The 27932-nt window shown below is 43.7% G+C and overlaps 2 protein-coding genes across 3 annotated transcripts in view; both read left to right on the plus strand.

Annotated features, from left to right (window-relative positions):
• Positions 1–8595, plus strand: part of GEM (GTP binding protein overexpressed in skeletal muscle) — a 27985-nt gene extending 19390 nt beyond the window's left edge. Inside the window, exons 3-6 of the mRNA XM_069957295.1 lie at positions 135–471; positions 4323–4399; positions 5073–5277; positions 6298–8595. Of these exons, the coding sequence (XP_069813396.1) occupies positions 144–471; positions 4323–4399; positions 5073–5277; positions 6298–6575 (888 nt within the window). The 5' untranslated portion in view covers positions 135–143 and the 3' untranslated portion in view covers positions 6576–8595. The remainder of the gene's footprint in view (positions 1–134; positions 472–4322; positions 4400–5072; positions 5278–6297) is intronic.
• A 5033-nt stretch (positions 8596–13628) lies between these two features.
• Positions 13629–27932, plus strand: part of CDH17 (cadherin 17) — a 43108-nt gene continuing 28804 nt past the window's right edge. The window contains exons 1-3 of one of the 2 annotated variants that reach the window (XM_069957297.1): positions 13629–13715; positions 13811–13877; positions 24718–24801. In XM_069957297.1, the coding sequence (XP_069813398.1) occupies positions 13818–13877; positions 24718–24801 (144 nt within the window). In that variant the 5' untranslated portion in view covers positions 13629–13715; positions 13811–13817. Of the gene's footprint in view, positions 13878–24717; positions 24802–27932 lie in introns of both variants that reach the window. The other variant, XM_069957296.1, reaches the window with a different exon arrangement.

Genomic DNA, 27932 nt, shown 5'->3' on the forward strand with positions numbered 1-27932 from the left:
TAAAATGTTGCTTGTTTTATGCTTATTATTTATGACAATTCCAGATTTTGGAGTACACATGAATAATAAAAAAAAACCAATATGCATAAACACAAAGCAAAATGTTATTTTCCTATCTGTTTTTCTATCTGTAGGGAAACACAATGACACTTAATGTGACAATGCGGCGCAGCAGCACAACGGTGCAGAACCAGCAACGTTGGAGCATTCCTGCTGACGTAAAGAACTTACACGGCCAGAAAAATCCCAATGTTCACCTTAATAGAAACTACACCATACACAATGCAGTGAGGCCGGAGGAGTACTACAGACGCAGCTGGTCCTCGGACTCATCAGACTCCGTCATCTCCTCCGAATCTGGCAATACCTATTACCGCGTGGTGCTCATCGGGGAGCACGGTGTTGGCAAGTCTACCTTGGCCAGCATATTTGCCGGTGTGCCGGATACTCTGGACAGCGAGATGTTGGGAGGTGAGTTATGCTTATATGGTTATTTTATTTTTATATTCTAAAGTACTAAGGTGACTAATATGATGTATGATGTAGAACGACATCACTGAGCGGGACTGGCCAGGACTAATGATATCACTGCACTTGGCATATGATTGGTGTATGATCTCCAGGGAGGTCCGTAAGGGTCTTCACATAGACTTAAACAGGACGTGTAGCCAGAAGATTGGACAGTAAAAAGCTGAGGGCACTCACCGAGTCATAGCGATACTTCTTTATTCCAACATAAGTTAAATAAGTTAAATCCTTCGGTGACGCATGTTACTGTTCAGCAGACACCAAACCGCTTCACATGTATGACACAGACATGACGGCCATTTCGCGCGCATGCGCACTTCATCAGATGAGCTTTGGCTGTCCAGGCATGATGGGAGTTGTAGTTTTGCAACAGCTGGAGAGCCAAGGTTCCCTGCCCCTGTCTTAGAGGGTTTGACAATCTAATGGGACATCGGTGGGTTCCACCAATATCAGTTGACAATAAATATCTAATAGTATATATAGTATAGTATATGGGAAGCTTCAGGGTCAATATTCACAAAATTCGTCAGCAATTCCACCCAAAATCTGCAGGGAAATCGGTATTACCAATAGACACATGGAATTTTATGTCAATATGTTGTGGATTTCCCAAAAAGAAAAAGGAAGAAGAAAAATAAAAAGTTAAAATCTACAGTTGTGTATCTTGCTGCAGATCTGTGAGTAACCTGCAATATGGTTATTTCTATCTCTATTGAAATCCAAAAGAAATAATCTCTAAAGTAAATTGACAGGTTGCAGATCTAAAGCTCCCAATGGCCGCACCGTCGATCTACTGGGAAAGTTTCCATACGATGTGCGTGAGATTTGTTCAGATCCACATGGCTGATCCACTCTTTTCTGTGTGCAGATCTGCATTTAATCCTCCCCTTGTGCATTTACCTATAGGGGGAGATTTATCAAACATGGTGTAAAGTGAAACTGGCTCAGTTGCCCCTAGCAACCAATCAGATTCCACCTTTCATTCCTCACAGACTCTTTTGAAAATGAAAGGAGGAATCTGATTGGTTTCTAGGGGCAACTGAGCCAGTTTCACTTTACACCATGTTTGATAAATCTCCTTCTTAGGGTCCTATTCCACGGGCCGAGGAGGGCCCGATCAACGATGTAAACGAGCGGCGATCTGCTAGATCGCCACTCGTTTACTGGGCCTATTCCACGACCCGATGATCGTTGAGCGAGGGCTGCAGGGACATTGTTACCGATGTCCTTGCAGCATCATACATTACCTGTCCAGGCTCCTTCTCCGCGCTGTCTTCATCCCCGGGTCCCGCGCGCTCTATCTTCAGAATGGCCAGTCAGCTGACAGGCCACACTGACAGGTCCCGGCCTGTGACTGGCTGAGCGCTCCGTCAGCTGACCGGCCATTCTGAAGATAGAGCGCACGGGACCCGGGAATGAAGACAGCGTGGAGAAGAAGCCTGCACAGGTAATGTATGATGCTGCTGCTTATCAGATCGTTGGTCGCCCACTGCGCACCGCTATTCAACCGTAGCGATGCGCGGTGGGGGAACGATGATTTTAGGTCTGGCCCTAAATGATCAGCTGATGCCACGAGTTATCCAGAATAAAAAAAAACAAAAACCTCTTTTTACAAAACAGCACCACCCCTGTCTTCAGGTTGCGTGTGAGAATTACAATTAAGCTCCATTCACTTCTTTGGAACTGTGCTGCAAAAAGCAAACCCAAACTGAGGACAAGGGTAGTATTGTTTCTGAAAGAAAGTGGCCATGTTATTCTAATCCTGGACAACCCCTTTATGATCTTCATACATCCTAGAGGGGCTGTTCTGCTTAATTTTTCTTAGAAGAGTCCCCTGATTAAACAGCGTCCCATTGCTGCATCTATGCAGTCTGGGAGCGAGTGTTTAATTTCTCTACAGCAGCCCCACAGGTGAAAAAAGGTATTACACAATTTTTATTGAAATCAATGTAATGCATGGATGCGCTAGGTCCTCCAGAGCTTGGGAGGCACTCCATGTAGTCACAGTTGATATGGGTACTTCTATATACTGTCCAGCTGTCCAGACGTAGGCTGTCAGGGCCTGCTGGGAGGTGTAGTTTTGCAATTAGTTGGGGGACACTGTTCTACGTCATGACTCCATGAATTTTTCCCTACCCCCCTGGGCAGGACAGATTCATCTCACTTATGTTCTCCACCAAAGTGTTTACAGCTCTCTCCACTTTGCCATACACATAACAATTTACGTCTGCAAGGACAATTATTTTCCATCCCGGCCCTAGACGTCATCCATTCACATTAAGATAAGCACTTTGCAAGCAGAGAATTATCTTTGCTTTTTCTCTTAACATCTATGATCGGCTTTATAGAAGCAAGTTAAATATAGTAATAAGAAAGCATAAAGCGCGGAGAGTCTCCACCCCACAATTTATCTGATTCCATTTATTCCTAAGCTTATCCTTAAAGCCATGAGTAATACACAGCCAGTATACATAACCACCCCCCCCAGCCTATCCATCATGTATACTTCCATCTGGCGCCCATGAGGTTAACAGTATGTTGTGCTCTGCGAGCAAGTATTTTCCATTACTGAACAAATCTGGAGTTTATCACCCTCCGCACAGTAGGAGACTTTGCAAATCTTCATCATGATGTTTTATTCCATGTGGTGGATTAATTTCTACAAGATGTGGAAAATATGTTTTAAAAACTCATGGGAGATTTTCCAGCCAGGGTGTGTGTGGAAAGAAAAAAAAAATCGGGTGGCCTTAGAGAGTCCCAAGTCACATACCGCTGATTTTAATGGGAGAATATCATATATATTAGAATAGTTACTTAAAGGGGTACTCTGGTGAATAAAAACTGTTTTCAGATTAAGCTGAGGCAGAAAGTTGTATAGATTTAAAATCTTAAGTATTCCAGTACTTATCAGCTGCTTTATGTCCTGCAGGAAGTGGTGAATTCTTTCCACTCTTACTCAGTGCTTTCTGCTGCCACCTCTGTCCATGTCAGGAACTGTCCAAAGTAGTAGCAAATCCCCATAGAAAACCTCTCCTGTTCTGGACAGTTCCTGTCTTGGACAGAGGTGGCAGCAGAGAGCATTGTGTCAGACTGGAAAGAATACACCACTTCCTGCAGGACATACAACAGCTGATAAGTACTGGAAAACGAGTTTTTTAAATAGAAGTAAGTTGCAAATCTATATAACTTTCTGACACCAGTTGATTTGATTTTTTTGCCAGAGTTCCCCTTTAATAGTTGTGATTGTGCCATATAGGGGTGTAGCTATAGGAGTATATGGGCATAGGGGGTCCCAGTGGCATTAAGACATCAGCATTGTACATGATGCATGGTAGATGGGGGCCCGGGGGCAGCTGAAGCCTTACAACAAAGGCAACAATAAATAGCTTTTACATAGTGATCTATTATTATTGTATGAGTGAGTGGTGAGCGGCTGCTCTGGCTCAGTAATGTTGCATTATTTACAGACAAAATGGTACCAAAACATAATAGAGACAAAGACAAATCATCTGACAAGTATGATTATACATAATGGGGAGATTTATTAAACATGGTGAAAAGTGAAACAGGCTCAGTCGCCCCTAGCAACCAATCAGATTCCACCTTTAATTCCTCACAGAGTCTTTGGAAAATGAAAGGTGGAATCTGATTGGTTGCTAGGGGCAACTGAGCCAGTTTCACTTTACACCATGCTTGATAAATCTCCCCATAGTATAAGAAATCCTGTTCTCTCATATACTGTACATTTATATTGCCCCTATTAATAATAGACTTTGTTTATTTTTGTCTTATAGAGAACACGTACGAGAGAACATTGATGGTGGATGGAGAGAGTGCAACTTTGATCCTGATCGACATGTGGGAGAATAAGGTATTACCCTGTGAATCTTATTCACATTTTTTTTTTTTATACTTAAAGGGGTTATCCAGCGAAAATTATCTTCTTTCAAATCAACTGGTTTCAGAAAGTTATATAGATTTCTAATTTACCTCTATTTAAAAATCTCCAGTCTTCCAGTACTTATCTGCTGCTGTATGTCCGGCAGGAAGTGGTGTTTTCCTTTCAGTCTGGCACAGTGCTCTCTGCTGCCACCTCTGTCCAAAATAGGAACTGTCCAAAGCAGGAGAGGTTTTTTATGGGGATTTGCTGGTTAAATAAAAGTAAATGAGAAATATATAAAACTTTCCGAAACCAACTTATTTGAAAGAATTTTTTTCCGCTCGATAACCCCTTTAAAGTGTTACTGACATTTAAAAAAATAAAGCTTTTGAAATGCCATAGCTTCTCAATGGGGCTTACAAAAAACTTGTCCGCACTGTGGGTGTGGAATTGCAGCCTAGTTCTATTGAAGTGAATGGAGCTGAACTGTAATACTCCACACAACCTGATCCCCAGAGGGATGCAACCCTTCTATATCCGCCTACAGAAGAGTAATATCTGATGATACATTATACATTATAGCAGCACTTATAGCGTTATAGTACTCTGTATAGGAAGCGTATATGCTATAACTACTAACCATCTTGCTTTGCCTTATTTGCAGAGTCAGGACAACTGGATCCAGGATCACTGCATGCAGGTTGGAGATGCCTACCTCATCGTATATTCCATCACAGACAGAGCCAGCTTCGAGAAAGCCTCCGAGCTCCGTATACAGCTGCGGCGGGCACGGCAGACAGAAGACATTCCTATCATACTTGTAGGCAACAAGAGCGACCTGGTCCGATGCCGAGAAGTCTCCATATCAGGTAGGAGCCCTAAACAAGTACTTATTCCTCAACTGTCTTAAGGTAGGACAGGGAGGAAGGAAAAACGGTATCAGTGCAACCCATTTGGGTTACTGGCCAGACACTGCCCAATTTTTGACCTCTTTTTCCTTGTCTATAGTGTTGAGTTGACTTACCAAACTGTTCGAGTTCGACAAGTTCTCAGAACCCAAATGTTTGGTTTTTGACTCCTGGTGGCAGGAGAAGTTGGATGCCACCCTAGGGCTGCCAGGAAAACAGAGATACAGTTGTATTCGTGTTTTCCAAGACTCCCTAGGGCGGCATCCAACTTCTCCAGCTGCTGGGAGTTGAATGACGAGTGATTGGGTCTGGAGAACATTGCTGAATCCAAACACTTCGGCAGATCTGCTCAACACTTTTTGTCCATGAAATGTTCTTCATAGACTAGATTAAAGGGGTTATCCAGCGCTACAAAAACATGCCCACTTTTCCCCCTCTCTTGTCTCCAGTTCAGGTGTGGTTTGCAATTAAGCTCCATTTACTTCAATGGAACTGAGTTTAAAACCCCACCCAATCTGGAGACAAGAGAGGGGGGAAAGTGGCCATGTTTTTGTAGGGTTGAATAACCCCTTTAAAGTGTCTGTGTTAACATTGGGCATATAAGACCCCATTGATTACATTTGGAGGTTCCTTCTTACCAAAGTGGACAACCCCTTTAAGAGAATTAAGTAAATAAGTACGAAGATTGCAGATGATGGTTTGTGAAAGTATGATGAGTTGTAACATGTAACATCCTCAGTATACAGTCAGTTTAAGCCCGGGATGGGGAACCTTTGGCCCTCCATCTGTGGCAAAACTAGAATTCTCATCATGCCCAGACAGCCAAAGCTTTAGCTCTCCAGGCATGATGGGAATTGTAGTTTTGCAACAGCTGGAGGGCCAAAGGTTCTCCAACCCTGGTTCAGGCTTTGCTATATCTGAACCCCACCTGAATATTACTGTATTACATGGACCCTGACGTCTTCCGTTCTCATATTTCAGAGGGGAGGGCCTGCGCCGTGGTCTTTGACTGCAAATTCATCGAGACATCGGCCGCCGTCCAGCACAACGTGAAGGAATTGTTTGAAGGGATTGTGAGACAAGTGCGTTTACGGAGGGACAGTAAGGAGAAGAATGAAAAGAGGTTGGCTTACCAGAAAAGGAGGGAAAGTATCCCGAAGAAAGCCAGAAGATTCTGGGGGAAGATTGTGGCCAAGAAAAACAAAAACATGGCCTTCAAGCTAAAGTCCAAATCTTGCCATGACCTTTCGGTACTATAGACCCAACAGACTCTTCACTACTCACAGACTATGTTCTCTTGATGGACGTCACTTGGCTATTTTGGGAACCATAAGCAATCTATATTAGATTGAATTTTGCCACAATTTTATTGTGTTTTCCGCAGCCATGGTGATCTTTTTGAACTGTTTTTGAGATGGACCTGATGTTATTTTAATATTTATATGCAATAAGGCCCCATGTGCCTGGTTTATACTTTGTCTACTACACTACATGGTGGGTTTTTTGCTTTATATTGTTTGTTCTGTATGAATGGTCTAATGTTGTGGTCCGGCTGAAGACCACTCTACTAAGGCAACTTACCACCATTGTTTAATGGAAGGAGTATGACAGCAATATAAGAAGGCATAATATAAGTGGACGTAATACTAAATAGATTTATTATTATGATGCACAGGTAGGAGATTGTAGCTTATGCTTTCAATTATAAGTAGATACTCCATGATGACTGATGCATTATGGGTATACCAGAGGTCCAGACATACCAGCTTATTACTGTTTGCCAGGCCGTACATATACATAGATAAGCTATGCCCATGGCCTATTGTGAATGGTGGATCCTGTGTTATCTATACGCTAGTGTCACCTTTCATTGTAATACTGCCTGTGATAATGAGGAGAATGAGATATTTTCTTTACAAAACAGCTTATTTTTTAGGCCTAGTGGTCAGAATGAAAACTACAAGAATTCAGGATAATTTTATAATATAGATAGTAAAAATCACCAGGAAAAAAAAAACTCAATGTAAACCAGGCCATGTGAGGCACACAAACCAATGGTGGTCTGACTGCTGGTCACATGACCCAGCTACAGTAATAAAACAAATATGGATGTAACTGAGCTGGAATGAAAGAGATCGCACTGTAGGAATAGTCAAGGGGTGTCAAAATTTACATCACAAGTGTAAAACTCAGAACCTCCAGCTGTTGCAAAACTACAATTCCCATCATGCCTGGAAAGCCAAAGGCTTTCCAGGCATGTTTGGAGTTGTAGTTTTGCAACAGCTGGAGGGCCTGAGTTCGATAGCTGTGATGTAAACTATGCCACTTTTTTTTTTTGACAGACACAGCGCCACTTTGCTCAGTGGCCATATCTGGTATTACAGCAGCCCCCATTACAACTACTGCTATTTAAAATTCTGTGAATATCCTATGACCACCATAATAGGATTTGTAGAGGTTTAGCAAGTGAAATGATGAGGAAGCACCGTGATGGTGTCAGACGATGGAGTATGATTGTGCCATGTAAAGTGTCAAATAAGCAATAATGTCAGCTAGTACTTTCCAAAATGGTGATTTTTTTTTTCTTTCATTTCATGGATAGTCTGTAAAATCTTATTATTCTTTATGGACAACTGAGCATTCGCGTCTTTTCCAAAGTGCCTTCCATTCTAACCACGACAAGTTTGCTACCAAAGAAGAGATCATACGGCTTTATTATTTTTGGACGGATCACATTGAAATATATTTAGATTATAAAATAACTCCGCAGGTAACCGCGTCGATACCGTCCGTAACCTGGCAACCACTTATGTTCTTACTATAAATTTTGAAGATTGTTACAGAAATACAGTTGCAGTCTGCGCGGTTGCTATGTGATTATTCACCGCTCCTCATAGGTGTCCCCCGTGGAGACTCTTTCATCCGTAGGGTAATTGTAGCAATGGCGTCAAATAGCCCCCACATCGAATTAAATAAAACCTATTAAATTCCATGAATTGTATCCCCGTGTCTGACTATTCATTGACATCCTGCCTTTTGTGCTTCTAAAAGTCCATTATAAAAGTCTCTTGTTCTTTAACTTCCATAATCCCGACCCCTTTAGAACTCTCCGACGTTCCTCACTTTGGGTTGTACAGCAAATATGTATTTATTTTATTGTTTCTTTTTTTCCTATGAATTTTTTTTTGTTATTGTTGATTTTTTAACAAATGTGTTTTTTTTTTTTACATTGTACTTTATGATATAAAACGAACAAATAAAAGAAACTTTCCATCATGATTGAGAATTCTTTTTGTTGAGTAACAAGAACGTTCTGGAAAGTTATCAAGAAGTAGACTTGTTGCTTACATAAACTATTAGACTATGTTCACACAAGGTATATTTTCATAAAACCACGGCCGTTGTATGATTATTACAAAAATATACGTTACCTTGCTGCCTATGGAATCCCGTCCGGAGCGTATACATATGGTATACACTCCGGCTGGGATCCCTAGCGGCGCTGCAAACAACTGACATGTCAGTTTTCTGCGCCCACTATTCATTGAATGGCGGCCGCAGAAAACCATGTCAGTGTACACTATGGAGCGAGCGGCTGCGACCACACACTCCATAGTGTGCAGTGGGGAGTTCTGATGCAGGTGCACATGGATGTGCCCGCATTAGAACTCTGTGGCTGCAAAGATCATCCGGCTTGTACTGCAGTACTGGCCGGGATGATCTTTTCAGAGACAAAGTCTTACAAGTCTTACAAAGTCTGAACATAGCCTTATTAGAGAATAATGTAGAGGTTCTTGTGTATTTACTTCCCCATTTACTTGAGTTTTGGGGTGCTCAAAAGTAATCGTTACTCTAATGAGAACTGTTTGGTACTCGTTTAAAACAGCAAGTTTCCTCCCCACATATTTGACGGCTTAAGGGTACGTTCACAATTACCGAATCCGGAGCTGATTTTCTGCTGCGGATCCACAGCAGATCCGCAGCAGATTTCATTTAAATAACTGAACAAAGCATCAAATCTGCACCATCAAATCTGCTGCGGATCTGCTGCAGATCTGCTGCGGATCCTGTAGGTGTGAACGCACCCTAAAGGGGTTATCCAGCGCTACAGACGGGTGAAAGTAGTGTGTTTTTCTGGGCACAGCATTGCTTTACCATATCTCTTTTTTCCATACCCCGGATGCCTGCAGCTTTCTCTGCCCTTCATACGGTTGCCGCATATGGCGGGGATGCGGCTGTCTTTGAGCGACCCCCACGGTATGCGGCGACCGCAGATTCTCCAGTCCGGTTCCGAAGTTTTTCAGCACCCGCCCTATAAGATAACACCCGGCATATAAGACGACCCCTGACTCTTGAGAAGATTATCCTGGGTTAAAAAGTATTCTTATAAAAATATGTATAGTATTTCCCTGCGTATATAATTCACCTTCTGGTTTAGGCTAAAAATACTGAACTTAGTGTAAGGGTGCCCTTACACTTTGTTTTTTCGGGTCAGTGTTTTATCCCGAACATGGACTTGAATAAACCCGCTTCCTTTCTGAAAAGGGTGGCACACGGGGGAGGGGGGTAATTGATGCAGAACAGCTTTGTCTGATCCACAGGGGGTTAAAAGAACAGTAGTGTTTTTCTCCTTGAAAAGCACCACTAAAAGACGCCATATGCATATTCTACAGCGTTTTTTTGTGGAGCTGGAGACTTCCATTGAAGTCTATGGAAGAAAAACACTGCATTTTGCCGAAAAAAAGCCAAACCCTCAGCCTGCTGCGTTTTTGCTGCCACAGAGCTACAAAAACGCTAGAAGAGGAGAGAAAAACGCCGTGTGTGCAAGGGAAATCATAAACTTCCTTTCATTCCCAGCTAACATCTGGCTACATGGCGTTTTTATCTGAAAAAGAGGCAATGTGAATGCAGCCTAAACCCATCCTTAGAGGAAGAACCTAAGGAGCACAGTATGTCTGCAGGAACACATTACATAGGGCTGTTTCATTGTCATCCATGAAGATACATTACATAGGTAAAAGCTGTAAGAAAATAGGTACAAAGGTGGGCATGACCCTCAGGTACATTATGGCCCACCGGATTCCTAATACAGCCATGTCTATGAGTGCACCTTCCAGTGTATACTTTTCATGTACTGTATCTTACTACACATTACTATGACTTTTATTCTTGACCTTTTTAATTTTTAAAAACTTTGAAATATCCAAAAAGGAAACTTATACTTTAAATAGCATCCTATACGTGACCAATAAGCTTCTGGTCTCAGTAATAGTAATCTATAAAGTATAAGACAGACGCTGAAACCACAGCTTTCTGTTCTGTTTCAGCAGTCTGAGACCACAATATATAACGTGGTGTCCTAATACGTGCTGTTCCACTGAGGTCGGCCGAACGGGAATGAGGAACCGTCTGCTCCACTAGAAATATTGGTCATTGAACTGGTCGGGCTATAGAAGACATTAGCTGTGATAGGTGACACGTCGTCTTAGATAGCTCTGTTCTATCAGGTGAGTGATTTCTTTTAGATACTGTCTAATAGGCCGGTCTGATGGGACCGGTTTGGTAAAAATTGGGGAAAAAATGCTAGAAAAACTATTTTTCAGCCCAATGTGATGGAAACCTAAAGAGTATTTCTGTCTATATTTTATTTCAAGAAAATCTGATTAATAATGCAGATAGATTGTGGCTGGTATGACTGCCTTCCCTGCTCCTTGCTATATATATTGCTGAGGCTGCAGAAAAACATGTATATAGACATATTGCATTCAAATCTGTTTATATACATCCGTGTAGTATAGAACCTGACCAGACTGCCTGACATACCAAAATCCTGGGATGAGGAACCCTCGGCCCTCCAGCTGTTGCAAAACTACAATTCCCATCATGCCAAAGGTTGCCCATCCCTGCTCTAACACCAACTTAGTTCATCATTTGGCTTTGTCTCTCTCTCTCTCTCTCTCTCTCTCTCTGTGTATCTCTATTTTACCCTGTAGATCTGCACCAGGTCTGGGTGTTACAGCTGTAGTAAAGATCTTAAAGGGGTTATCCAGCTTTAGAAAAACATGGTCACTTTCTTCCAGATACAGCACCACTCTTGTCTCCAGGTCAGATGGGATTTGCAATTAAGCTCCATTCACTGGAGACAAGAGTGTTGCTGTCTCTGGAAGAAAGTGGCCATGTTTTTCTAGCGCTGGATAACCCCTTTAACATACAGCTTTCTGAATGTGGCCAGGCTTTTAAGGTTATCAGGCAGCTTCTTCTCCTGCCTTATTAATCTGATTTTTAAGAATTAGTAATTATCCGTTCTCAATACTGAACACTGATACATGTTTTTTATTTTATGACCCATCTCTTATCCACTTAGTAAACCATTGGCAGGCTTTATTGATTGCTTGGCTATATAAGAATGGCTGTATTGTCCTCTGCTCTTTCTTAATATTGATATTTTTTGTTCAATGGGAACAAGTCACTTTTTTATTCACTGAAAAGATAATATCAAGCTTCTCCGAAAATAAGACAGCGTCTTACATAAATTTTTGCTCCCAGGTCTTATTTTTCCATGAAGAATTTTCACTCAGAGCGTACGGTATGGCGGCTTCCGGCCACCAGGGGGAGCTTGCCACAGCACATTTGTACAGCACAGCAGGGACAGTGTACAGTATGGTGGCAGGCAACGAGATAATGGCAGACTTTGTGCAGCTCTAAATCTGGTGGAAGGGGAAAAGGGAATGGTTGCCTTATTTGCACATTTACAAGTGACGGCCACAGAAGGAAACATAGGGGTTGGTGGCAGGTGATGGTCTTCATGTCTTGCAATGGACGGTGAAGGTAGAGGACAATGACGGTGGGCTAAAAGGAATCTTTTCGGCAGGCATGCTTCCAAACAAAAACTTTGCTGGGTCTTACAATGAAGGCCCTTTATTTAGCAATTCAGCAAAACCTCTACTAGGTCTTATTTTCATGGGATGTCTTATTTTCGGGGAAACAGGGTAGTTCCTCTGATAATCCATTTAAATACCTTTTATGTTCCAACACGGTATTTTTGGTCAATATTTTGCAACCAAAACCAGGGGTGAATTGAAAACACAAACAAGAAATTGCTTTTTCATGCATTTACCATATGCCCCATTGTTTGCCTTCTCATAGGCCTTTGGCTGTTGTACCCGTGTTTCCCTGAAAATAAAACACCCTTCTAAAATAAGACACCCCAATTACTGTACTCTCTAGCCTAAAGTAAGGCATCCCCCCGAAAATAAGGCACCCCTACATTAAACTAGGGCACCCCTCAAAAGTAAAGTGCCCCACCCATCGAAAGTAAGGCCACCTGTTGCCACCCACCCCCGACCACCACCCAGGACTCACCTAATCCCCTCATGGACCTCCAAGGCAGCCTGGTCCTCTAGACATCCCGATGCACACCACCGTCGCACATCACGCTGCACTTTGCCGTATGCCTGATCCACCTCCCGCTGCTCATAGTGCCTGATTTTGAGGGTAAAAAAGTATAAGGCACTGTCTTATTTTCAGGGGACACGGTAGATAATTCACCAGTATAGCTTATAACAGTGAAGTAAAAGGAGTTTAATACTATAAGGGCAGCTGCCCTAGTAACCTCTACGTTTTACATCTAGCTGATACACGGCCACACCTGGGAAACTCTTCATTGATAATCTTGAATAGATTGACTTGTCCCCTACAGATGACACCCATGACTTCCTATGACTCACTAGTTTTAGTGTTCTCATCCTGAATTATACAACATCCTATGGTGTTGTCACAGTTTCATGACTGTTGTGTTTGTGTCACAATGTGGGATATCACTACCGATTGGTAAATCCGGTTCTGCTTGGGCACCCAGTACATTTGTCCACCTTGCCCCCCAGTAGTTTGGCTATAGCTTCAATGTATTGAAGCAACAAGGTTATACTGGATCCATTGTACAACAAACTCCAAGGGCATCCAATCAACACCAACTTGCATTCCAACTTGGATTATCGCCATTGAATTTAACAGAACTAGTGGACAAGACCTAAAGAATATATCATCCAATATTTGTCCAATATTACCTGATCATTTAGCCACATCTTTTGCCTCATCTTTAGCCACAATGCATAGTCCAGTACAAAAAATACCAAATTTTACTTTTTTAAATAATTTTCTAAAATATATAAAATATCACTAAAATAAGTGAACATGAACAGCTGATGAATTCAGAAAAAACAGCTAGGTTAGAAGCTATGAAGATCACACAAACCCTGTGAATTAATGGATAACTAAAGACTGGGCTGGGACTCCATCCCTCCATGAGTTTCATTCGCTGTCATTTCCTTATAGTCGTCTTTGTTAAGACATATCTCCTCACCCAGCCTCTCTCGTGGCTCAACTTTTGAACCAGGATTGTATGTGATTCACCAATAGATGGCTTTCTTCTGTTGAGTCAATGTCCAAAGGCGCACGTCTGTGGATTACCCTTAACTTATGCCTCTTTCCTTAGGACTTCTATGAGGCGGTTTAAGATGGCGAAACTCAATGATTTTCTTATTCTGTTATGCTGTATCCTGGTAAGATACCATCTTTTATTGTTACTTCTATGTATATTTTGTATATCTGCGGTAGGTGTTTTTCTCCCTCATCTCTTTTAGTGCAGAATAGAGAATAGACTTTGACCTGTCGTTGTCTTTTATGATTTAAGAGGATCGGAGCAGGTGTGGTTGGTAAATCCATAGTAAGTCAATATAACCCTGCATGGGGGATTTTATATATATATATATATATATATATATATATATATATATATATATGACAGTTTTCTATGTGGGATCCTACCGCCTGTTAAAACTTCTTCAGCTCCTTTACATTACGTTGAATATCACCTTGATCTAAATCTTTATTAGACCTGTCCTTAGTCTAGATCCCACAATTTAAGCCAACACCTTTGCTGCTACTAAGGCGACCTGAACCCAACAGTTAGAATATAGATTAATGCCATAATAAGAAGAAAAGTAGTGTTTTATAGTTTTCTCTATAAAATGCTGCTCCTCCAGTATAGACTCTTATAGGTTGGACATGGGGTGAAGAATGGAGATTTGCTTATAATACTTACGGTAAAGTTTCTTTCTGGTAACCATGTATAATGGCATTGAAATATAGTCTGCTAGAGGAAGATGCTCTCTAAGAAAATGGTTAATATATATAGGAGGTAAAAAAATTAGGGATGTGCCATCCAGACTTAGCAATAATGCAACTACTGTCTTGCAAAAACAGCGCCACCCCTATACTCAAGTTGTGTGTGGTATTGCAATTCCGATCGTTACTTCAATGGTAGTGAGCTGCAAAACCCAAGGGCAAGAGTGATGCTCTTTCTGGAAGAAAGCAGCCATGATTTTGTGGCCTGGATACCTCCTTTAATTCAATTTAAAAAATTTTTTTTTTTGGATGACTTTTCCTGTGCATGTGTAATAAGTGACCATGTAAATGAACTATAGGTTAAAACTAGAGGGAGCGAAGTCATATTGAAGGCGTGGTTCCTTTTTGCTGACTAGGGCGTGGTTGATCGGTGACTCATATCTTATCTCTCATAATCCAAAGGCCATTTTCTACAGCAGGAGGTTCCATTTTTTCCTTTGAATGAACATAGTCTACCTTAATAGTCACCGCACATTGTTGAAATTTTTATCTGCCTTGTTGGATTATTGAGCCCTTGATCGGCCATTCCAAAGTATCAAGTGATTGATGTCAAATCGTTCAATATATACATTTTTAATCCCCTTTCGTGTTATATTGTCATGTGGCTTGTGGTGTAACTAACCTGGTGGCCTCTTGTCAGCCCAGAAATGGATGCTAGGATTCCATGAAAAGACTAACTCTTTATTGATCTAACAATTTAGTTAGACAACTGTCTAACAATTTAGACACAAACTTCTGACATGACTGAGATTTGGCAAACTATGGTGTGGTGTACTAAAGAAAACTTGGTCATGGTTACATTATGGCATGGTCCCACATGAAGGGTAGATACAGAAAAGATGGTTGTGATATGTAGCCACTAAGCACTGACACCAAAGTAAGCTGAGTAGTTGAGTATAGCTGGAGAGTCCTTGAACAACTGATACATGTCTTGACTTTGTCAATTTTTCACGTCTGGTCTAGGAACAGGTGTTTGTTAAATTTCCTATCAGTGTGGACTGTAGGCTGTCTAGGGTCACACAATGCCATGATTCACCTTGTATATGGCCATGATCTGTAAATATAGCATCTAGAACAGGTTGTAGGGTAATGCTGCAGTGTACAAGTATTTAGCCATCTGCTTTAGTAGGTTACAGGGAGTCTTGGTGTGAGGCCTAGCAAACTGGAGGAGACATAGAAAGGTGTTCTCACTCTGGTCATGCTAGGACTATTTATAAGGCATATGTCACCTAAATTTTCTTTTACTAATTAGAGTCAGATACAAAAAAATATTCTTTTATTTTAATCTGTTTCTATTTTTTGACTATAGTTTTTTTTTTTTTTTTTTTCATTTTAGTTCATTGTTATGGGGGCTGTCATCTTGCCTGAGCTGTTTTTAACAGCATTTAGTGACATGCTTTACAGCAAGACTCATGGGCATAGATGACAATAGACAGAGTCTCAGAATGATGGGGTGTCTACTCCCCGCAATTGGCGGCGGTGGATGTAGATGAAACCTTGACAAGTGCTGGCTGATAGTAGATATAGGACAAGGTCCAAAGCAGGCACTAGTAAAAACATATTAACGCATTAGGGTTACAGGGAACCCCTTTCTCAAGTCAGGGAGACATGCCTAGGGACATGTAGGGAGGCTGATGTGACCTACATCCCTTTCTCCACTGAGAACGTATTTAGATGTTGTGCGGTGTACAACATCATAAGGTGAGTAAATCCAAGTGCCTTTGTTTTCACCATCTTTCTCCCGGATTTTGCCCTATGGCGCCTGCATGTCTCTTTTAGCTTTCCACTGCAATAGACAGAGTCTGTCCCCTTGAGATGAATGTGAAACATTACTGAGCATGCTCTGTGACCTATGACGGTGGTCATTCCACAGGGAGTTGCCATTGTCACCTCTATTTACTGGCGTCACATGTTGCTGCAATGCTGTACAGATCACTTTACAGCAGCCTCCTCTTATCCCCTCAGACACAACAGGAAGTCTCACCTTAGTTTTAGCCCCAGTGGTGAGAATGAAAGTAGGGCTAGTAGTAGTAGTAGCTTCTGCCATATGTGTGTCAACCAGAAGGGATCTAAAAAGTTTGGGAGTTACTGTCTAATATTTGAGAAAGGCTATGGGGGAGATTTATCAAACATGGTGTAAAGTGAAACTGGCTCAGTTGCCCCTAGCAACCAATCAGATTCCACCTTTCATTTTCCAAAGAGTCTGCGAGGAATGAAAGGTGGAATCTGATTGGTTGCTAGGGGCAATTGAGCCAGTTTCACTTTACACCATGTTTGATAAATCTCCCCCTATGTGTGCAAGACAAAAAGAGAATACCGAAATTTTCATAAAATAGTGGCCTTTCAGGAAATAATGATAAATTAGCACAATTACTCTCTCATTCCTTGTCCCCACCAGGGCTCCCCATCTCTTTCCTGGCCGCCAGTATGACTCCCCATCTTATTCATTGTCCGTGTCATGACACCTCTCTTCTTCTTCGTCCCATGCATGGATCCCTATCTCATTCCTGGTCCACATCCTGGCTCCCCCATCTCCTTCATGGTTCCCATCAAGGGTCCTCTCCACAGTGCACCATGACATGGACTGTACCCTCCTCCTATCCAATTAGACAGCATCTCTCCTTTGACCTCCTGTACACGTCTCCTCCTCCTTCTTGTTCCAGTTTGGTGACGGTGATGTCAGTGCAGTGGTGACGGTGATGTCAGTGCACTGGTGACGGTGATGTCAGTGCACTGGTGATGGTGATGTCAGTGTACTGGTGACGGTGATGTCAGTGTACTGGTGACGGTGATGTCAGTGCACTGGTGACGGTGATGTCAGTACAGTGGTGACGGTGATGTCAGTACAGTGGTGACGGTGATGTCAGTGCACTGGTGACGGTGATGTCAGTGCAGTGGTGACGGTGATGTCAGTGCAGTGGTGACGGTGATGTCAGTGCAGTGGTGACGGTGATGTCAGTACAGTGGTGACGGTGATGTCAGTGCACTGGTGACGGTGATGTCAGTGCACTGGTGATGGTGATGTCAGTGTACTGGTGACGGTGGTGACGGTGATGTCAGTGCACTGGTGACGGTGATGTCAGTGTACTGGTGACGGTGATGTCAGTGTACTGGTGATGGTGATGTCAGTGCAGTGGTGACGGTGATGTCAGTGCAGTGGTGATGGTGATGTCAGTGCAGTGGTGATGTCAGTGCAGTGGTGATGGTGATGTCAGTGCACTGGTGACAGTGATGTCAGTGCAGTGGTGACGGTGATGTCAGTGCAGTGGTGACGGTGATGTCAGTGCAGTGGTGATGGTGATGTCAATGCACTGGTGACAGTGATGTTAGTGCACTGGTGACGGTGATGTTAGTGCACTGACAGCTAGTAGATTTGGTTACCATTCTGTGTGCTTTCCAGCTGCTGCAGAGCCTATTGCAGAAGAAAGAGGGTGGCACTCATTCTCCCTCTCCCACCTCCCTATTCATTAACAAGAGGTTCCGAGGCAGCTGAAATGCTTTTATAATGCATTAAGTGCATCTATACTATAAATAATGAAGACTATTGCAAGAATGTTGGAGTTGTGACCCACTTACACCAACACGCACACATACACACACACGCTATACTTGTTGAAACTAGAATGCCAATTTACAGCTGTAAAAACCTTGTTGCTTTATCTCTAAAAATTCCCAATGAGTAATGGGTAAATAGAGCATTAAAACTTTTACAGCCTGACACTACTATGAGAGAGAGGGTACTATGCCTTGTTGCCTCGATACCAGTCGTAGACTTTGAACCTTACAAGTCTATAGCTTTGCAGAGGATAGAGGAGCAGAAGGCTGCAATAACCTGGGCATAGCTGTTGGTAATCTGCTGGGAATCATGGATAATAAACCAGTACTGAATGTTAATTCCCTGTTATGTTTCTATGGTGAAAAGAATGGATGTTGGAAATGTCCCAAAGCAGGTGTGGGTAGTGACAGCTGGCAGGCACAGGGCAAGAGCTGTCTGATAACCCTCTGCTTTTCAATAGCTTATAACATGGGTTTGCTCTTCAAAAAGGAGACACTCACAGACCAATGTAGTTCAAACAGCTCAAAAATTATTTACACAACTGTCTTGTTAGTTACAGTTCTCAGGTGAGACAGAAGAACATGTGGTTGATGGACGACATTGCATGTCGTCCTTCGGTACTTGGAAGGTACATTTCTGAGACCTTGTAAAAGCAGAACTGTACAGAAAAGAAGCAAAGTAGTAGCAAATCCCCATAGGAAACTCTCCTGCTCTGGACAGAGATGTCAGCAGAGAGCACTGTGTCAGACTGGAAAAAAAGCAACATTTCCTGCAGGACATACAGCAGTTGATAAGTATGGGAAGACTTCAAATTTCTCAATAGAAGTAAATTACAAATCTATATAAATTTCTGAAACCAGTTGATTGGATATTTTTTTGCCGGAGTACCCCTTTAAGCCAAAGAAAACACTTTTAATATATGTAGAACCTGTTTTGGTTCCCTGTTTTCTTGGCACAGGAGTTTCGTCTGGAAGTGTGTTACTTCACACAGGTCCTCATCAATATCACATTTCCTAATAAATGTCAAACCTGCTCTCAAAGGCATGGTCCCCTAAATTGCCTGTAAGGTACCCCCAAAGAGACCACATATCTTTACTGGGCCACCTAGGCCACAGTTCCAGCCTACTACAAGCTCGATCACTCCTTCAGGCGGAGATCTATCTATTTCCTATCTATCTATCTATCTATCTATCTATCTATCTATCTATCTATCTATTATCTATCTATCTATCTATCTATCTATCTATCTATCTATCTATCTATCTATCTATCTCCTATCTATCTAAATAAATAAATAAATTCAAGAAATTGCGGCACTTCCATAAAGTGAAAATAATCTTTAGTGTTTATTCAAATAAATACATCAGCCAGTGCAACGTTTCTGTCTCATCCAGAAACCTGAATGTATTTTTTTGGATAAACACTAAAGATTTTTTTCACTTTATGGAAGTGCCGCAATTTCTTGAATTTATTTGAAGAGGAGACATCTATCCAGCCTCCGTTGCCTGGCACTCCAGCATTATCTATCTATCTATCTATCTATCTATCTATTAGTGATGAGCGAATAGTGAGATATTCGAATATGCGATATTCGTACGAATATCCCGCGAATATTCGATCCAATATTCGATCCCATTAAAGTCTATGGGAACAAGTGTTCGATTAGTGAAAAACATCTATTTGGCCATTTGGAGGGTGAAACTGGAAACTGGGGGATTTGCACGCTTATCGAATATTTATCGAATATTCGCAGGATATTCGTACGAATATCGAATATTCGAATATCTCACTATTCGATCGAATATCTGTTCGATCGAACAGTATTCGCTCATCACTATCTATTATCTATCTATCTCCTATCTATCTATCTTTCTATCTATCTATCTCCTATCTATCTATCTATCTATCTATAGTTAGCGATGTCCGTGCAGCTCTTGCTGCATATATAGAAAATAATAAACCAACACGTTACCTCTCCATGCTCCCTGGCTTCTCCCCATGTTCCCCACAGCCCCCACTGGAACTTCTGAGACATCTCTGAAATGACAAGCCACTCAGCCAATCACTGGTTGAGACAGGACAGAGCCGTGGTCAGTGATTGGCTGAGCGGCCTGTCATTGCAGAGACGACTTCAGAAGCTTCAGCAGTGGCTGCGGTGAGCTGGGAGAAGCCGGAAAGGCACCGGGGAGTGTGGAGCAGTAAAGTATAGATTTTATAATCTTCTGTATAATTTAATTGGCGGCCAACTGCGCATCTCCTATTTTACGTAGGGATGTGTGGTCGATGAATTTTAGACAGGATCAAAAGACACAATCAGCCGATTGGTGTCTCTATTACATGGAGCGATAATCTGCCAAATTGCCCTGATCGATACGTGTAATAGGGCCCTAAGTTTTGGGGGTTCCCACTCTGTCATCTCCCCGATGTTTGGTGCACATTCAGGACAGAGCAACCATACTATACTTCAGGCCTATAGGGCCTCCACTGCAGCTATTTACTGGCCTAAAAGGCCTAGAATTCTTCTGAGCCCCCAACAAACTGCACAACAGTCTCGCCCAGGCTTGTCCACACTATCACTTACACTATTGGTTCCCTTACCGGGTCAAGGGTTGGGACAGAGGGTTCTAAGGACATGTTGGAGTTCATGGTTATCCTTCTCAAGGTGGGCGCTCTGCTTATGTAAGAGAGCACTAGGGATTATTAGGGATAGTGTCTGCAAAATTCTGGAAGCTGAAACCCTTATTAACCCCAAAATCTAGCATGCTTCTACCCTGACCAGGTCCTAGTTGTCCATGGAAAGATGGCATTTGGTCACTTTCTATTGAAATAAATGGGAGGCAGTGTAACCAGGGAGCAAACGTTTCTATCAATGCAAACATTACTGAATAATGTTGCCATAAAGTGACTAGATAATACTGCTATACGGTGTGACTAGATAATACTGCTATACGGTGACTGAATAATACTGCTATACAGTGACTAGATAATACTGCTATATGGTGACTTAATAATACTGCTATATGGTGACTGCATAATACTGCTATACGGTGACTAGATAATACTGCTATACAGTGACTGAATATAACTGTTTTACGGTGACTAGATAATACTGCTATATGGTGACTGCATAATACTGCTATACGATGACTGAATAATACTGCTATACGGTGACTGAATAATACTGCTATATGGAGACTGCATAATACTGCTATACGGTGACTGAATAATACTGCTATACGGTGACTAGATAATACTCCTATACGGTGACTAGATAATACTGCTATACGGTGACTGAATAATACTTCTATACGGTGACTAGATAATACTGCTATATGGTGACTGCATAATACTGCTATACGGTGACTGAATAATACTGCTATACGGTGACTGAATAATACTGCTATACGGTGACTAGATAATACTGCTATACGGTGACTGAATAATACTGCTATACAGGACTAGATAATACTGCTATACAGTGACTGGATAACACTATTATACAGTGACTGAATAATACTGCTATACAGTGACTAGATAATACTGCTATATGGTGACTTAATAATACTGCTATATGGTGACTGCATAATACTGCTATACGGTGACTAGATAATACTGCTATACGGTGACTGAATAATACTGCTATACGGTGACTAAATAATATTGCTATACAGTGACTAGATAATACTGCTATACAGTGACCGAATAATACTGCTATACGGTGACTAGATAATACTGCTATATGGTGACTGAATAATACTGCTATACGGTGACTAGATAATATTGCTATACGGTGACTAGATAATACTGCTATACAGTGACCGAATAATACTGCTATACGGTGACTAGATAATACTGCTATATAGTGACTGAATAATACTGCTATACGGTGACTAGATAATACTGCTATATGGTGACTGCATAATACTACTATACGGTGACTAGATAATACTGCTATACGGTGACTGAATAATACTGCTATACAGAGACCGAATAATACTGCTATACAGTGACTATATAATACTGCTATACAGTGACCGAATAATACTGCTATACGGTGACTAGATAATACTGCTATATGGTGACTGAATAATACTGCTATACGGTGACTAGATAATATTGCTATACAGTGACCGAATAATACTGCTATATGGTGACTAGATAATACTGCTATATGGTGACTGAATAATACTGCTATATGGTGACTGAATAATACTACTATACGGTGACTCCATAATACTGCTTAAGGCTATGTTCACACAACGTCAAAAATATTGAAAAGGCGCCCAATTTTCATATTTAAAAAAAAAAAGTCAGTTTTTGCAGAGATTTAACTGACTGCAATGGCAATGCATTGAAGTCAATGGGAAGACAGACGTCCAATGCACACAGTGTATTGAACAACGGACGTTTTTGCCGCGGGCGGCAAAATAATGAACATGATCATTATTTTCAGACGGCTTTTGCAAACAGTGGACATTATTTATTAGTTGTTCACACACAGTTTTTCTTTTCTCACCGTTCTTTCAGGGAGGCCAGACAACTAAATGACGTCCATTATTTTACACTCAAAATAACGGACATCATTTTAAACGGAGCTGAAAAAACGTTGTGTGAACATAGCCTTACAGTGACTAGATAATACTGCTATACAGTGACCGAATAATACTGCTATATTATATAAGTCTTCTTGTACCACAAGCAGAAGAACATGATTCTGACAGAAAATGCACTTTTAGTTTTCTATATGTTGAAATAACTCAGTGGGGGGGCCCATGCCACGCAGCCCACATTATAATCCGCCACTGAGTCTCTCGGCTGTCCCCTGGCTGATGCGCGGCTGCCGGGGGTGTCCCGTCCTACCCCCGGCAGCGCGCGCATCAGAGATCTCCCCGTGCGCCGGAATTCACAGCCACAGACGCACGGTGAGCTCTCTGATGCGCACGCTGCTGGGGATAGGACGGGACACCCCCGGCAGCCGCGCATCAGCCAGGGGACAGACCAGGAGGCGAGAGGCTCGACGGGGGAGCGGACGGCAGGTAAGTTGTGTTCTGTTTTTTTTTTTTTGTGTTTTATCTGCTGTGCACAGGGGGGGGAAGAGGGTGACCATCTATAAGGGGGGGAGAGGGGGACCATCTATAAGGGGGGGAGAGGGGGACCATCTATGAGGGGGACCATCTATAAGGGGGGGAAGAGGGGGGCCATCTATAAGGGAGGGGGAGAGGGGGACCATCTATAAGGGAGGGGGGAGAGGGGGACCATCTATAAAGGGAGGGGGAGAGGGGGACCATCTATAAGGGGGGGAGAGGGGGACCATCTATGAGGGGGACCATCTATAAGGGGGGGAAGAGGGGGACCATCTATAAGGGAGGGGGTAGGGGGGGAAAGGGGGACCATCTATAAAGGGAGGGGGAGAGGGGGACCATCTATAAGGGGTGGAGAGGGGGACCATCTATAAGGGGGGGGGGAGAAGGGGACCATCTCCTATAGGATTAGCCCCCTCCTCTCCTGACATCCTCTGTGCTGCTGTGACCTCCCCTATAGATCAGCACCCTCCTCTCCTGACATCCTCTGTGCTGCTGTGACCTCCCCTATAGATCAGCACCCTCCTCTCCTGACATCCTCTGTGCTGCTGTGACCTCCCCTATAGATCAGCACCCTCCTCTCCTGACATCCTCTGTGCTGCTGTGACCTCCCCTATAGATCAGCACCCTCCTCTCCTGACATCCTCTGTGCTGCTGGGACCTCTCCTATAAGATTAGCACCCTCCTCTTCTTATATCCTCTGTGCTGCTGTGACCTCCCCTATAAGATCAGCACCCTCCTCTCCTGACATCCTCTGTGCTGCTGGGACGCTGTGACCTCCCCTATAAAATCAGCACCCTCCTCTCCTGACAACCTCTGTGCTGGAGGGGGGGGGGCAGTAGTGGATTATAATGTGGATGGATTGACAAGGGGAGGGAGGGGGCCCAGGTTGGGTGGACAGCTCGGGGCCCAGGGTACATTTAATACTGAAATAACTTTATATCTAATGATACTATTTTGAATGTAGACCGCTGTACAGATCTGCATAAGGATGTGAGGTCTCTACCTATAGTAACAGTTCACATTACAGGACAGTGTGTTACACACATTCGGTTATAGAAGTTGTCTGCTGCTTTCTGCAATCACATTTGAGAATCTCCTAAAAGTAAACTGATCCCCATTTGTGCTGCTGCTATGATCCCCAGAGATCAGCTGTAATCTGTGGGGGAAGCTGGCAGTATGCATTGAATTCGACAACAGCGCCACCACAGGGGAAATGAGGCATTACATAATTCTGATTGTGTAATGAACCAGCTTGGTCCTTTAGAGAGCGACAACATCTCTTTACTTAAAACTCAGGTATTCCCTCGAAGGAGTATTTGAAAAGGTTGGTTGTACATCTATATCTAAAAAAACAAAGCACAGAATCTGAAACAATGATAAATGATGATGATAAATGATAAATATTATGAAACATTTACTAAGCAAAATGCATTTGAATTCTAAACTGAATGACACCAGAATAAATAAATATCTAGTAAAAACAGAATAGCAATAACATGACATTGACAGATACGGAAAACATGCAGTAAAAGTCAAACAGCAAAACAACTGATTTTACATAATATTTCTTTTCAGACACTGGTAGCCGGCCAGAAGGGCCCCCTCGAAAGTACCACTCTTCATATTGCAGAACGATCTTCACCGGCATTGATATATCAGGTAAACCAAAAAACATTTAGATAACCTCTCTACAAATGCCCTATTGCGGCATATAGACACCATAGTGTGGGCTACCTGCTCATAAAGGGCTTTTAGTAAAGAGCACCTGGTACTAACTGATTCATAATATGTATATAAAATATATATACTATGGCTGACATGTCCCAGCCAGTCAAATCTACAATGGGAATCAGCTTTAAAGGAGAAGTCCAGTGAAAATTCTTATTACAGTATTGTATTGTCCTAAAAAGTTATACAAATGGGATAAATGCTTCCTGGATAAATCCACTTCATGGATAACATGGTGATGTCACTTCCTGGATAACATGGTGATGTCACTTCCTGGATAACATGGTGATGTCACTTCCTGGATAAAATGTTGATGTCACTCCCTGGATAACATGGTGATGTCACACCCCGACTCCCAGAGCTGTGCACTGAGCATCCCTCTGCCATCATCCTCTCCAGCACCTCCAAGGACAGCAGCTCTGGGAGTCGGGGCGTGACATCACCCTGTTATCCAGGAAGTGACATCAACATTTTATCCAGGAAGTGACATCACCATGTTATCCAGGAAGTGACATCACCATTTTATCCAGGAAGTGACATCACCATGTTATCCAGGAAGTGACATCACAATGTTATCCAGGAAGTGACATCACCATGTTATCTAGGAAATGACATCACCATGTTATCCAGGAAGTGACATCACCATGTTATCCAGGAAGTGACATCACCATGTTATCCAGGAAGTGACATCACCATGTTATCCAGGAAGTGAAGCCTTGATGCAGTAGTAAGTGCAGGAAAAAAAAATCACTTTATAAGCATTTCCCGTAATAAGTGTATATTGGTGATTTGTATAGCATTTGGGGGGGCAATATAATACTTAACTAAAAATTTTCATTGAACTTCTCCTTTAAGTGAAAGGGATGTTGCCTTTATGAAACAACTTTAAGGCTACAAACCCACTTGGCGGGTCTGCAGCGAGTCTCCTTGCTGCGTTTTTGCAGCGAGACTCGCTGCAGATCCCAGCCCTATACTTTCATAAGCAGAGAAACTCGCAGCAGGGATGTACATCCCTGCTGCGATTTTGTCTGCAGCCCGCCCCATTAACCCAGTAGCCGCCGGACATTATACATTACCGGGTCCCCGTTCCTGCTTGCTTCGGGGCTCCCGGTGTCTTCACGGCCCGCCCGGCCAATCAGTGCGCTGCGGCGGGGCAGCGCACTGATTGGCCGGGCGGAACGTGCCGGGAGCCGCCGAAGCAAGCAGGAGCGGGGACCTGGTAATGTATATCCTGCCCGCCCCCCCTGCAGCCCCGATTGCCCCCGTCCGCATGATCGCCCCCTGCACCCCCCTGCCGCATGATCGCACCCCCTGGCCGTACAATCGCCCCCCCGCAGCCCCTGGCCGCACGATCGCCACCCCGCAGCCCCCGGCCGTACGATCGCCCCCCGCAGCCCCCGGCCGCACGATCGCCCCCCGCAGCCCCCGACCGCACGATTGCCCCCCGCAGCCCCCGGCCGCATGATCGCCCCCCGCACCCCCCTGCACCCCCGATCGCCCCCCGCACCCCCCGGCCATACGATCGCCCCCCGCAGCCCCGATCGCCCACCGCAGCCCCCGGTCGCACGATCGCCCCCCGCACCCCCCGGCCGCATGATCGCTCCCCGCACCCCCCGGCCGTACGATTGCCCCCCGCAGCCCCCGGTCGCACGATCGCCCCCCGCAGCCCCCGCCCCCCGGGGCGATCGAGCGGCCGGGGGCTGCGGGGGGCGATCGGGGCTGCGGGGGGCGATCGTGCGGCCGGGGGCTGCGGGGGGCGATCGTGCGGCCGGGGGCTGCGGGGGGCGATTGTGCGGCCGGGGGCTGCGGGGGGGTGATCGTGCGGCCGGGGGCTACGGGGGGGCGATCGGGGCTGCAGGGGGCTGCGGGGGGGCGATTGTACGGCCGGGGGGTGCGATCATGCGGCCGGGAGCTGCGGGGGGCGATTGTGCGGCCGGGGGCTGCGGGGGGGTGATCGTGCGGCCGGGGGCTACGGGGGGCGATCGGGGCTGCAGGGGGCTGCGGGGGGGCGATTGTACGGCCGGGAGGTGCGATCATGCGGCCGGGGGGTGCGGGGGGCGATCATGCGGCCGGGGGCGATCGGGGCTGCAGGGGGGGCGATCGTACGGCCGGGGGGTGCGGGGGGCGATCATGCGGCTGGGGGGTGCGGGGGGCGATCGGGGCTGCAGTGGGGGCGGGCAGGATATACAAGCAGGAACGGGGTAATGTATAATGTCCGGCGGCTAGGGGGTTAATGGGGAGGGCTGCAGACAAAATCGCAGCAGGATTTACATCCCTGCTGCGAGTTTCTCTGCTAATGAAAGTATAGGGCTGGGATCTGCAGCGAGTCTCGCTGCAAAAACGCAGCAAGGAGACTCGTTGCAGACCCGCCAAGTGGGTTTGTAGCCTAAAGGGAATCTTTTAGCTCCCGGGCCCTACCTGAGGTGCTGTCAGTGTGCTTTAGCTGGCATTCCCCAATTGAGCATGATACATTTTGGTAATTTGTCTGTGCAGTGGATTATGCACAATTTTGCATCTTCTACTGTAATGAAGAGTCAAAGAGGAGTTTTTGCTTAGCATTTGTGCTGCACTCTAGCACTCTTCACCACTCCTTCCTCTTCTCCTTCATCAATAATCAATGCTGCCCGGCTTCCTGCTCTCTCAGCTGTCAGTCAGTATCTGCCAATAGAGCTCTGATATGCAATAAGATATTGTTGAATTTCCCATCCTGTGTAGGAGCTGTAGTCTAGGGGTAAATCACCTGACACAAGAAATAGTTTGCTTTCTTTGGTTCGATTCCCCAGATGGAAATGAAATATAGTTATTCAATTTTTATTTTATTTTTTTCTCATCATTTTCATTATTGTATTATTAAAAAAAAATCTCAAAGAGGTCCAAATTAGTTTTCAAATTATTTTTTAATACAACGAAGAGAAAAAAAATATATATAAATATATAGTTATTTATTTTTTATTTTTCTCATCATTGTATTAAAAAAAACTAGTGGACCTGATTAAGAATTCTTTGCACTTTTAAAAATGATACAATTATGAGAAAAAAATGAAATAACTATATTTCATTTC

This window comes from Dendropsophus ebraccatus, chromosome 2 (assembly GCF_027789765.1).
Source record: "Dendropsophus ebraccatus isolate aDenEbr1 chromosome 2, aDenEbr1.pat, whole genome shotgun sequence".
Taxonomy (NCBI): domain Eukaryota; kingdom Metazoa; phylum Chordata; class Amphibia; order Anura; family Hylidae; genus Dendropsophus; species Dendropsophus ebraccatus.